We start from the raw sequence: 11,649 nt of genomic DNA, 5'->3' as shown, positions 1-11,649 counted from the left end.
TTGTGGATTACACGTTCTACATTGTCGTAATTGCCACGTTAAACTCACTCGCAAATCCTGTGCTTTATATATGGAGGATAACGGCGATCCGTGTCTCGCTCCAGAGGAGGTTCTGGTGTTTTTTCTCCCCTCCAAAACATCCCGGGATCGAGAGCAGATCTTCCAGGATTGGGAAGAAAACGTAAGTGATTTGGGGGGATTTTTTGGGGCTGGGGTTTAGTTTATTCTGTTTTGGGACTTAGGGTGGTCACATTTTATTGGTTACATTTTCTTAGTGGTTACATTTTAAGAGTCAAATTTTGGTCTGGTAGCATTATTAAATTACACTCATAGTTATCAAACATAGGGAACCTCATTGATTAATGTGGCGAATGCAACATATTTTAGCTCTGCTTGTTTATATGGACAACTAACAGCAGGGTAAATATGTTTAAATTTTATTATTTTTAAAGAAAATTTACAAAAAATAGAACAATTAATAAAAAGGTGTTGGGTTCTAAAACTAAATTAAAATTTTGTTGGAAATTATTAATTTTTTACCCCATTTTAATTGAGAAGATTACATCATAAAATCAAAAACCTATAAAATTAAGTTCTTTCAACTTGTTTATGTTTAGCATTAAATAAATCCTAATTTCCTGAGCTTATTTTTGTCAACATTAAATTTTAATGCTTGTTGCTTTGAGGTTGACTTGTTTAATGGTGAAGTATTAGTTTAATTATTCATTGAAAAAGTCTCAAAAATCCAGGAGTCCGAAAATAATTTCAAATTCGAGCTAATCCACCCGTAAGCATTAATTATTTATTTCAGTGTTTCCTTTTCATTTTTCGCCGTATCTGTTCAGTGTAGGGAACATTTTATTGGGCAGCACTGATAATTTGCATGTAACTTGTTTTGCAGCATCTCTTTTTCTCAGGGGGTCAGCATCCCTTTTTCTCAAGTCAAAAAAATTAGTTTGACATGAGTATAAGGTGTAACCATGTATGTTGCCATAGGCACCAAACCTGGGGTGGCAGGGTAGGCGGGCTACTCTAAAACTTTCCACACTGCATTAATCAGTAAACAGTTACATCAAATTTGTTTTAAAACAATGCACGTCTAACTATCCCTGCCTCCCCTGCATTTTGAAAAGTTTGACGCCTATGGACTTTATTACATTGTGTTTTACATTTAAAATCATATACAGTAACAGACTAACAGTAGTAATGCATATGTTTTATGGCTATGATATATACAAAACATAATTGAATGAATGTAACTTATTTATCTTTGCGTGGTAGGCAATAACAGTCGTTCTAACAGGGGTGTTCTGTTTTATGAAACTGGTACTCGCTTACAAGTTACCACATAAGTAACTTTATGGTCAATATTTTTTCTGTATTGCTGACAATTCTGACAAGCCAAAAGTGACCACTGGGTTGAAGCAATTGTTATAAAATTTTGTTCCGTAAAATTTATGCGAAAATTAAAATTAATCTATTAATTTAAAATCCTAACTCAAAAGTGACCACTGGGTTAGAGCAATTGTTATAAAATTTTGTTCCGTAAAATTTATGGAAAAATTAAAATTAATCTATTAATTTATAATCCTAACTCAAAAGTGACCACTGGGTTAGAGCAATTGCCATTTAAAAAATCAACATAAAATTTATTTTGTAAATTTACTTGACATTTAAAAAATAATAAAATTTAATCTATTGATTTCAAACCCAAATAAATGTTCTGGCCTTGGTCTTATAAAAATATTGATTTTCGAAGATGTTAGATCACGATTGCTATCATATGATTTATTCATGGGATTTAATCATGTGGTTTCTAAACTGCAGTAGCGCATATGGTGTGCCAACGTCTTTTAAGGGGTATTAGAGAAACTTATACAGTTCTATGTATTATACATTTATATATTTAGTAGAAGGGGCACCTATAGCACATAATATCCAAATATCCTGATCCTGTTTTAAACAATTAACAACAGTCTATGAGAGTCGTGAGGATACGGTTTTATAATTTCTTGAATTTTCTTTATTTACTACCAAATGAGACGAGAAAATAGAATGAAACGGTTTCCCATTTTCCCCCCCACCCTAATATATAATATATATTATAAATGGTTTAAAATTTGAATTATAGTAAATAGGTTAGAGTAAGTTCATGTTTTCATTTTATTTTTCCTTTTCAATAGTGTTTTTCTATAAATATTGTTTATAGGATTTAGAGAATTATATAAGCGTGTCCTCGGACATTGTTAATTGGTAAAAACCCCATCAAAAAATATGGGATATTATGTGCTAATGGTATCCATCTTACCCCACAGTACTAATATCTGTATGAATGAAACTGAGTAATAATATGAGTAATCTATGATAGCATCATATATTATACCATTGTTTACATAAGAATAGGGTGGTCCTATTTACAAATCTTTGCGTCGTTTTTACTATTATTTACTCAGCGGTATGACTAATTTGTCTTGTGCGATAATTTTCGGATTTCGCTTGTAATTTCACTATGACATCATAATGGCCAATGTGCGTCATTTTGGGTGTTTATTTCGCAACTAAAGTATTATTGTTGTCTGGAAAAATGACGACTTTACGTGAAAAAAGTTCTTATCGTGGCCCAAGGCAGTTTATAGTTTGACACACCCCCAAATTTCATGTAAAGTAAACAAACAGTAGAGAAATGCTTTTAAAAAGTTTATGCAAAAATTTTCAGCAAGTTTGGTGTATAAAAACAAATTTTAAATTTTGCACTAAGTAATGTTTATTGGAATTTAAAAACTGCTTCTTTGGCAGTTATGTTCAACAAATTTATAAACAAGTATAAACTGTTGGCCAGCGCGATTTTTGCAAAATTCTAAAACTGTTTGCCCAATATTTTTAACATAATTTTTTGGGAATTTTTTTAGCAAAATTTTGCAAAATAGGGAAATCACCTGCAAAACATGGGCAATTTTTAATTTAGCGTAATTTTTTAAAAAATGTTTTTTAGCAAAATTTTGCAAAATGGCCAAAAAACACTGCAAAAATTGCGCTGCTTTTATGGTAGAGAAAATCCCTTAATTTCAGCTGCATTAAAATGGCTTGAACTTTGAATACAAATAGGCAGGTGGTTTTAAATGTCAACGACGATATACATCTGGAATAGGCCTGTGGACTGCCATTAAATGTCACTATTGTTTTCCTTGGGTACTAAGGGGAAAAAAAAGATTAAATTTAAATATTAATAAAAATTGACTAGTGCCTGTGCAATGTTGTGCATCGTAAATTAAATAATCCATTTTGCAATCAAATGCTATTTTTTTAAAACACAAAACGAAACAAAAAAAAGAACGTCAAAAGACACTGAAATGCTCAATTGCTTCAACCCAGTGGTTACTAAGGGGTTGTCTAAATTGCCAGCCATACATAAAATAATCCCCACAAAGTTACATATGTGGTAACTTGTAAGCTAGCATGAGGTGTATGAAACAGAACACCTGTGTTATAACAACTGTCTTTTCCGGCCACGCGAGGATAAAAAAGTTGCATTCATTTTTCATGTCTGACAGCAAAAGTATATAAATAGGTATAGTAGGATGAGGGAAGACAGGACACCTTAAACACATAATATTTAAATATCATGATCCTGTTTTAAACAATTAACAATAATTTATGGGAGTAAGAGTCGTAAGGATATAGTTTTATAGTTCTTTAAATGTTCTTTGTTTACTACCAAATGGGGCGAAAAAATAGAGTGAAAAGGTGTCCCATCTTTCCCCACCCTACTATATACCCTAAATACATTTTAGAAAACAAGTGTAATATTTAATATGCGTATCAGAAAATTTATTATTATTTCCTTAAATTGGTTGTCATTCAAAATATCTTGCCCCTAAATCTAAAACTTAGGTCTCCACATTTTACTTTAAACAAGGAAAACTTTGACAGATTAGTTCCTGTATTACTTTACTATAAGGTTAATAGGGAAGCAATGATTTCAATTAAAACATGTGTGACCTGTAAACCCATAACCTGAAACATGGATTTAAATTAGCAGATGTTTGGTTTTTATATGATTTTGTTTTGGGAAACACCTGGGAAAAGTGTGTTTTTTTGAGGATTTGTAAAATTAGCTGTCAAAAAAACTGAAGTGTCAATCAAATATAAATTAACTTGTATGGACACATGTGAAAAGTTGTGAAACCAATTAAAGGTTATTGTTTTTTGACACTTTGTAAAACTAGCTGTAAAAATACCGAAAAATTTTAACTTATATAAACACCTCTAAAAAGTGGGGCAACCAATTTAAGGTTATTGTTTGTTTTTTTTGAGAAGCTTTTGGGAAACAAAAAAATGTTGACATTACATCATTTCTATGTTTATTTTTCCTTTTCTCACAGTGGGTGCCAAAATAAAGCAGTACATGTCACAGGCGGAATATTAGGGGGGTCTGGGATGACATGTCACCCCAATTTTTGACAGCTATTACCTAGTTCACAAACATTACTCATTTCTATATATAGGTTTACTCATTCTCACAGTTGCTGCCAAAATTTGGCAGTATATTTTAAATAAAGCATTGCATTTTATTAAATTTTGCATAAAACTTTTGGTGACATTGCTAAAATACAGTTACACTCAAGGTGGTAAAACATAAGAAACCTCATTGATTAATGTGGTGAATGCAATATACTTTGGCTCTGCTTGTTTGAATAGACACCTAACAGCAGGGTAAAATCTGGAGTAACATTGTTAAAATACAGTTACACCTATAGTTGTCAAACATAGGGAACCTCATTGATTAATGTGGTGAATGCAATATACTTTGGCACTACTTTGTATAGACACCTAAAAGCAGGGTAAGAGCTGGGGTTTTGTTACCAAAAAAAGACAGGATATACCGAAAAAACAACAGTTGGTAAAACACGCTTACAGTTAAAAAATATTTACATTTAATTGAAAGAAAATAAACGTGGTCGCTACACCTAGCAGACAAACGAGCCATTTATGTTCAATTAATCCCAAAATAAACTTCTAATAGAAACAAAACTTGTATACGAATGTTATAAAAGTTACTCACTTTATTCTTGCGTGGCCGGAAAACGACAGTCGTTATCACACTGGTGTTCTGTTTTATACACCTTGTGCCAGCTTACAAGTTACCAAGTATGTTACTTTGTGGGTGATTATTTTTTTGTATTTTTTTATGTGTGGCTGATAATTTAGACAACTCATTAGTGACCACTGGGTTGGAGCAATTGCCAATTAATGTCTTGCCCAAGGACACATACACCCACAATCGTAGCAGTGACGTGCCTTGAACCCATTACCTCTGGGCTATAGGCATGTGCGTTACCCAAATGTTAGCCGTCTTTGCCCTTAAATTCACGAAATATTTCCCACAGAACTGACAGGTTCAACTCCGACGTAGTAAGCGTTGATGTCTCTGAAGCTAACCACAGACCAACCGAGCGCTTCCTTTTCTGCGGACGTACCATGTTCACGTCAAATGTTTCCGATATAAGCCAAGAATCAACTCCCGATTCCCAGGTGAAAATTTCTCGTTGTTTCAATGATCTTTGCTTTTCGGGGAGACAAATAATATGCTTTTTTATAAATCTCTTCGTGTCAGTTTTCAATGAGATATTTAAAATGTTTGTTTTAAAATTTATTGTTTTATGATTTTTTTGGTTAGTATTATTATGTATATAACAGTCTAAATATATATACAGATATAATATATATATGTGTATATATGTATATATATATTTATATGACGAAATTGCCTGCATTTTTATATACCACAATTGGCAGGGGATTTAGACCAGAGTTGCCCCATTTTCCCTAATTATACCAATAATTGTATCTACATTAATTTTGTATACAACAATCAAGTCTTTTTAAACAATGTTTAAAATTTAATAAGCCTATTTTTTACATGCAATCAAATTGGTTTATTTTTGTATAAGAATTAATCAATATAAATTAAGTTTTTGGTTTTAAATCCAACTTAGTGGCAGTAACCTGGCAACTACACTTGTATAGGTGCGTCACTATGACGTACTTTACGCTGTAAGTCAATTAATCTTGTGTTATACTGAGTCTATGTGTGTTTAGGTTGATACTAATTAAGTTACAGTGTCAATATGACCTACACAATTGTGTAGGCTGTGCTGTAATGATAAGATGGTATTTATGGTATATTGGCAGAATCACAGTTTGATATTACCTTTTTTTGAGTTGGGTTTTTATACTACTTTGGGGTAAGCTAGCACATAATATAGTAGGGTGGGAGAAGATGGGACACCTTTTTATTCCATGTTTTCGTCACATTTCGTAGTAAACAAAGAAATTTCTAAGAACTTTAAAACCTTATCCTCACGACTCCCATAAACCGTTGTTAATTTTTTAAAACATGATCAGGATATTTAAATATTATGTGCTAAATGCGTCTTATCTTACCCCACAGTACTATATTACGATTTTTTTTATTTTAAGATTGCTTTTTATATACTGTGGGGTAAGATGGATACCTCTTTCGTATTATTTTCCATATTTTTATTAGTGTATTTAGAATTAACAATTTTCAAAGATTTGACTTTTTTTAAAGTTTTTTTTAGCTTCACAAAGTGTCAACAAAACAATAACCTTGAATAGGTTGCATTTGTGTGTTTTTTTATTTAATTTATAGTTGATTGACACTTCAATTTTTTTAACAGCTAGTTTTACAAAATACCAACAAAACACAAATGTTTTTACAAATAGTTTGACCCATACTAAAAATTTTCGTGTTTTCAGAGGGGCAGTGCGCATAAGAGCCCTTGGTCGCGTAATAAACACGGTTTATCTGTCGAGCTTCAGCCGGTTTTGAACCCGAAACCCTCCACTCATTCCCCATTATGTCAGAATGTAGTGGTTGAAGAAGTTTGGAGGGAGAATAACAGGTGGATGGTGAATATATATAAAAAATGGGTGAATAAAAATGAATGAATGAGTAAATGACTAAATTTAATTAATTGTCCGTAAATATATATATAAAAAAATGGGTAAATTAAAATGAATTGATGGGTAAATGAGTAAAAGAAGGAATGATTAAATATTTAAAAAAAAATAGGTGAATGAATATATAAAAATAGAATAAATGGATGAATGTGTATGTAGGGGCTAGAGACATAAATATTAAATAAATTAATAAATATATAAATGAAAGAATGAATATATAAGTAGATACTTATATGAGCAAATCATCAAATGAACAAGAGGTAAATATGTCATATAGATATATAAAAAATAGGCGAATGATTAAAAAAAGAATGAGTGAATGCATGAGTTAGAAATAGAAGGAATAAATGAATGAATGAGTATATAAAAAAATCAAATAAATAGATGAAAGAATGAATAAGTAAATGAATGGATAAAAAAATGAGTGAATAAAAATGAATAAATGAATGAATAAGTGATTTAATTTGTGAGTGAATAAATTGCTAATTGAATTAGTAAGTGTGTATAAATACTGAATAAATGAAAAAAAATGAATGTAAGGGAATGAATGATTAATACATAACTAAAAAACGTCAACCACATAATAATAACATCTTCTTTCACCCACCAGTCATTTGAGTTCCCGCTCAACTTTTCGTACGAAGCGAGTCAGTTCGGGATCAAATATCGATGAAGAACTTCCGTTGCGTCCTGTGCAAAACTGAGGTCATGTGACATGATATGCTTTAGTGAGCATGAGGTCATGTGACTTGTCATGGTTCAGTGAGCGTGGGGTCATGTGACTTGTCATAGCTCACCATTTTAGCACTCTAGCTTTCCTAGTGGTCATTTTATGTCCGCGTTTAATTTATCTTTAAATTTTACCGCATAAATTTTAAAAGTGCAATGTATACCATAAATCTAACTTCTAAAGAAACTAATTTATTTATTGTATGAAAAAACTGAAACTACCAAATTACGCAACCAAAGATAAAAAAAGCACATAAGTTCCTTATACCAAACGTCCTAGTTAAATGTTTTTACATTTATTCTTGCCTTGCGTACTATTACACAACATTGCTGTTTTTAATGTTCCAAATACGAGTTTCATTTTCCCAAATATTTTTGATTTTTTTAAACATTTTTTTCAGTGCCCTTATTTTTTGCATAGTTTTTTCCTATAAATGGCTGCTTCATGTATATTTAAAACTAGTTTTAAACTTGATTTTGTGCTTTTTTACCTTGTATTTTTGTCATACATTCGGTAAAAGTACTTTTTTTGATGAAGTTTTTGCCTTTTACAATATCAATGCATAATCAAGTCTATTTTTATTGATCAAACAACAATATTCCTTTTTTAGTTTAAAATTTTATGTTTTCATTATTGCCCCAGCCCCAATTTGGAACTGAATAAAGAATTATGAAAACCAGTGCTTCTCAACCCCAAAATAAAAAAAACTTTTTTGGTTAGGTCATTTACTACAGTGGTTCAGAAAGCCTTCTAACTTTTTCAATAAAACCTAAAACATTTCAATATAATATACAGTGGGGTAAGATGGATACCAGTAGCACATAAAATCCTATATGTGTTAACAATTAACAACGCTGTTTTTTTACTTGTGGGGCTACTTTTTTTACTTTTTACAAGTTTTAAAAAGGCCTATCTTACCCCACCCTACTATATACTCACAAAAAAATAAGTGAAAAAAATAGTTTTCAAAATTTGGTCGCCAAAATTTTCCCATTAATTTTTAATTAAAATATGGGTTGCTACTATAAGGTTGAGAAGCACTGAATAAGCCAAAGTGTATAGGTTGTATGATACACTGTGGAGAATATGGGGTTGGCTTGTTAACTCTGTTTGTATAACGTAGTATTCAATCTTCAATGCTCTTGTAATTGTTAAAATTAAACGCTGTAAGCGTATTTTTGTATCTGCTCGACAGGGAGCATGAGGTGTATGGGTATGCCATGTGTGTTTGGTGTGTAAGAAGACACCCATGTTAGAATTTGACAGTAAGCATCAGGTGTATATGTCTGGTGTATAGTAAGAAACTGATGTTTTGACTTGACAGTGAGCATCAGGTGTATGTGTCCTTGTATCATAAGAAACTGATGTTTTGACTTGGTAGTGAGCATCAGGTGTATGAATACATCATGTGTGTCTAGTGTATAAGAAGATATTCATGCTATAACTCAAAAGTAAGCAGAAGGTGTATAAGAAGACACCCATGTTATAACTTGACAGTGAGCATGAGGTGTATGAACACACCATGTGTGTCTGGTGTATAAGAAGACACCCATGTTATAACTGGACAGTGAGCATGAGGTGTGTGAATACACCATGTGTGCCTGATGTATAGCAGATACCCAATTTATAACTGACAGTGAGCATGAGGTGTATGAACACACCATGTGTGTCTGGTGTATAAGAAAACCATGCTGTAGCTGGACAGTGAGCATGAGTGTATGTAAACAATCGCTTCAAAACTTTTCTGTATCTGACAAGAATTGAAAACAAAATATCCTAGATTCAAAACACAGGTAAGTCCAATATTTGCTTTATTTAACACTAAATATGTTGTCTGAGGAAATAGTTTTGCTTGTTGTATGAAGAGCCATTTTGTTGCGTGTAATCTTTCTTTTGATGTGGTGTTTTTCGGCTACGCGGTGTCTGATATGCCTGTTTAAAACTTCTGAACTTCTCTCTAGTAAGACACCACCTCAGGCTTATTACCAATAAGTCCGATACCTACGTAAAGCAGGTCGTGCTCTGCCGGTCACATATTTTTAACATGTTGTACGCCCGATAAGCATGTGGCATGCTCCGTCTCATGGCTCTTAGAGTTGTAATTAAAGGGCATACCAACGAAAACTTAGTATATATAATATATATGTATATAGAAATGCTCAAACGTGTTGTAAAAGTACGATCAAAGATTCAAAAACAGAAGCAGCTTTTCGTTGAAATGCCCCTTAAGAACCATAAAATAATGGAATAAAACAACATGTATTGCATGTATATGAATTTCTACTTTACATCCCATATGATCAATGTAGTGCGGCATTTGAATGGAAAATCTTTGATTTAGTCCATGGTTTGCCCATTTCCCAGCGCTGTTTTTTTACCAGCTAAGCTAAAGTTTAGCTTAACAATAATATACTCGTTCACTTTTGTTCCCAACAACCTGATTCAGCCCTTTGAAACTAATGTTTACAGCTAGTTGCTACAGTATCATGTTTCGGTTCGTAACAGATCGGAATTGGGTGGGATATGTTGTGTGTTACGCCGCTGGTAAAGTCATGTTACAGGCTATGTATTCTAGAAAGAACATAGATTTGGTTTGTAATGTCAGTTAGGGAGGGCTTAATATGTTTAAGACGCTTGTTATGTATATTGAGCCGGTATTAGAAAAAATATGTCTTTTTTGTTAAATTTAAAACTTGTTTTAGCATGGTTTTTGAATTTAGTTATAGTAGAGCAGTCAATATTTTAGTTCAGTTATTGTGTATAAGTTTCAGCATATGAGTTACATTTTGGAAATAAACGTTACCTACACGCTGCTATGTTGTAAGTCGGGTTATGATGGTTCATGTTTTCATTCTGTTTTTCCGTTAAGTGATAAACAAATATTGTTTACAGAATTATATAACCGTATCCTTAACAACTCTAGCGTTGTTAATTGCTGTTAGAAAACGATCAGAAAATACGGGACATTATATGCTAACGGTATTCATTTTTCCCTGCAGTAGGCCTACTGTTAATCAAAAACCTAAGATTTCAAACTGGCAAGGGTGTAGCAGAAGACACGCACAGATAACAGCGTAAACTTAATCTATTCGTCTGTCGCCAGTTTAATTAGCTAAAGGGTGTTTGCCCAAGTGCTCGTAGAGATCTTTTTAGCACTTAAAGATATAAATGAAGTTGTTGTTTGCTCTTGATAAAGTTACTACTGATAACGCTTGATTTAGCTATGTGTTTGCTAACGTTGGGAAGTTATACAGTAGGGTGGGGGAAGATGAGACACTTTTTCATTCTATGTTCTTGTCCCATTTAAATGTTCATTCAAAGGATTATAAAACCGTATTCCCACGACTCCCACAGACCGTTGTTAATTGTTTTAAACACGATCATGATATTTGGTTATTGTGTGCTAAAGGTGTCCCGACTTTCCCCACCCTACTATAGATAGATATATATATATATATACATTAAAAGATAACTGTATAAATATACTTGGAGCTCAAAATGTAAAAAGTAACGGCACAGATATAAAGCTACAGGCTCTAGCAATTTGTAAGCGCATACAAGAGTAATAGGAAATGAAAAACGGCTATACGACAGATATAAAAAAACTTGTTATCTGCAGTCATAGTTAACTATATTCCTTTATCTTGATAAGATATTTTGTACTGAAGTATTGACAAGTTATAAAGATGTCGTCGATTGCTGCGTCAGGCAGTGAAGTCCCTTTGTCTTTTTCGGTTAGTTTTTCTATCCTTACATTTTTTGCATGTCCGGTGTGTTATATTTGTTCCGACCGTTGAATTTGAACCCGGCGCTACTGCGCATGTGCTCATTGATAAGTTTTCAAAATTGTCAGACATATAGTAGGGTGGGGGAAGATGGGACACCTTTCACACATAATAACCAAATATCCTGATCGTGTTTTAAACAATTAACAA

At 32.5% G+C, this 11,649-nt stretch overlaps 1 protein-coding gene and 1 long non-coding RNA gene across 2 annotated transcripts in view; both read left to right on the top strand.

Annotated features, from left to right (window-relative positions):
* Positions 1-8,889, top strand: part of LOC101243077 — a gene marked incomplete in the record, with an annotated part of 17,092 nt that extends 8,203 nt beyond the window's left edge. The window contains 4 exon segments of the long non-coding RNA XR_182075.4: positions 1-181; positions 5,388-5,532; positions 6,781-6,926; positions 7,595-8,889. This is a non-coding gene — a long non-coding RNA (sphingosine 1-phosphate receptor 2).
* A 420-nt stretch (positions 8,890-9,309) lies between these two features.
* The window catches only part of LOC104265773, an 8,940-nt gene continuing 6,600 nt past the window's right edge, over positions 9,310-11,649 (top strand). Inside the window, exons 1-2 of the mRNA XM_009860515.3 lie at positions 9,310-9,507; positions 11,367-11,448. Coding sequence (XP_009858817.2) covers positions 11,401-11,448 — 48 coding nt within the window. The 5' untranslated portion in view covers positions 9,310-9,507; positions 11,367-11,400. The remainder of the gene's footprint in view (positions 9,508-11,366; positions 11,449-11,649) is intronic.

This window comes from Ciona intestinalis, chromosome 6, assembly GCF_000224145.3.
Source record: "Ciona intestinalis chromosome 6, KH, whole genome shotgun sequence".
Classification (NCBI taxonomy): Eukaryota; Metazoa; Chordata; class Ascidiacea; order Phlebobranchia; family Cionidae; genus Ciona; species Ciona intestinalis.
This window is presented reverse-complemented; position numbering and strand designations above follow the sequence as displayed.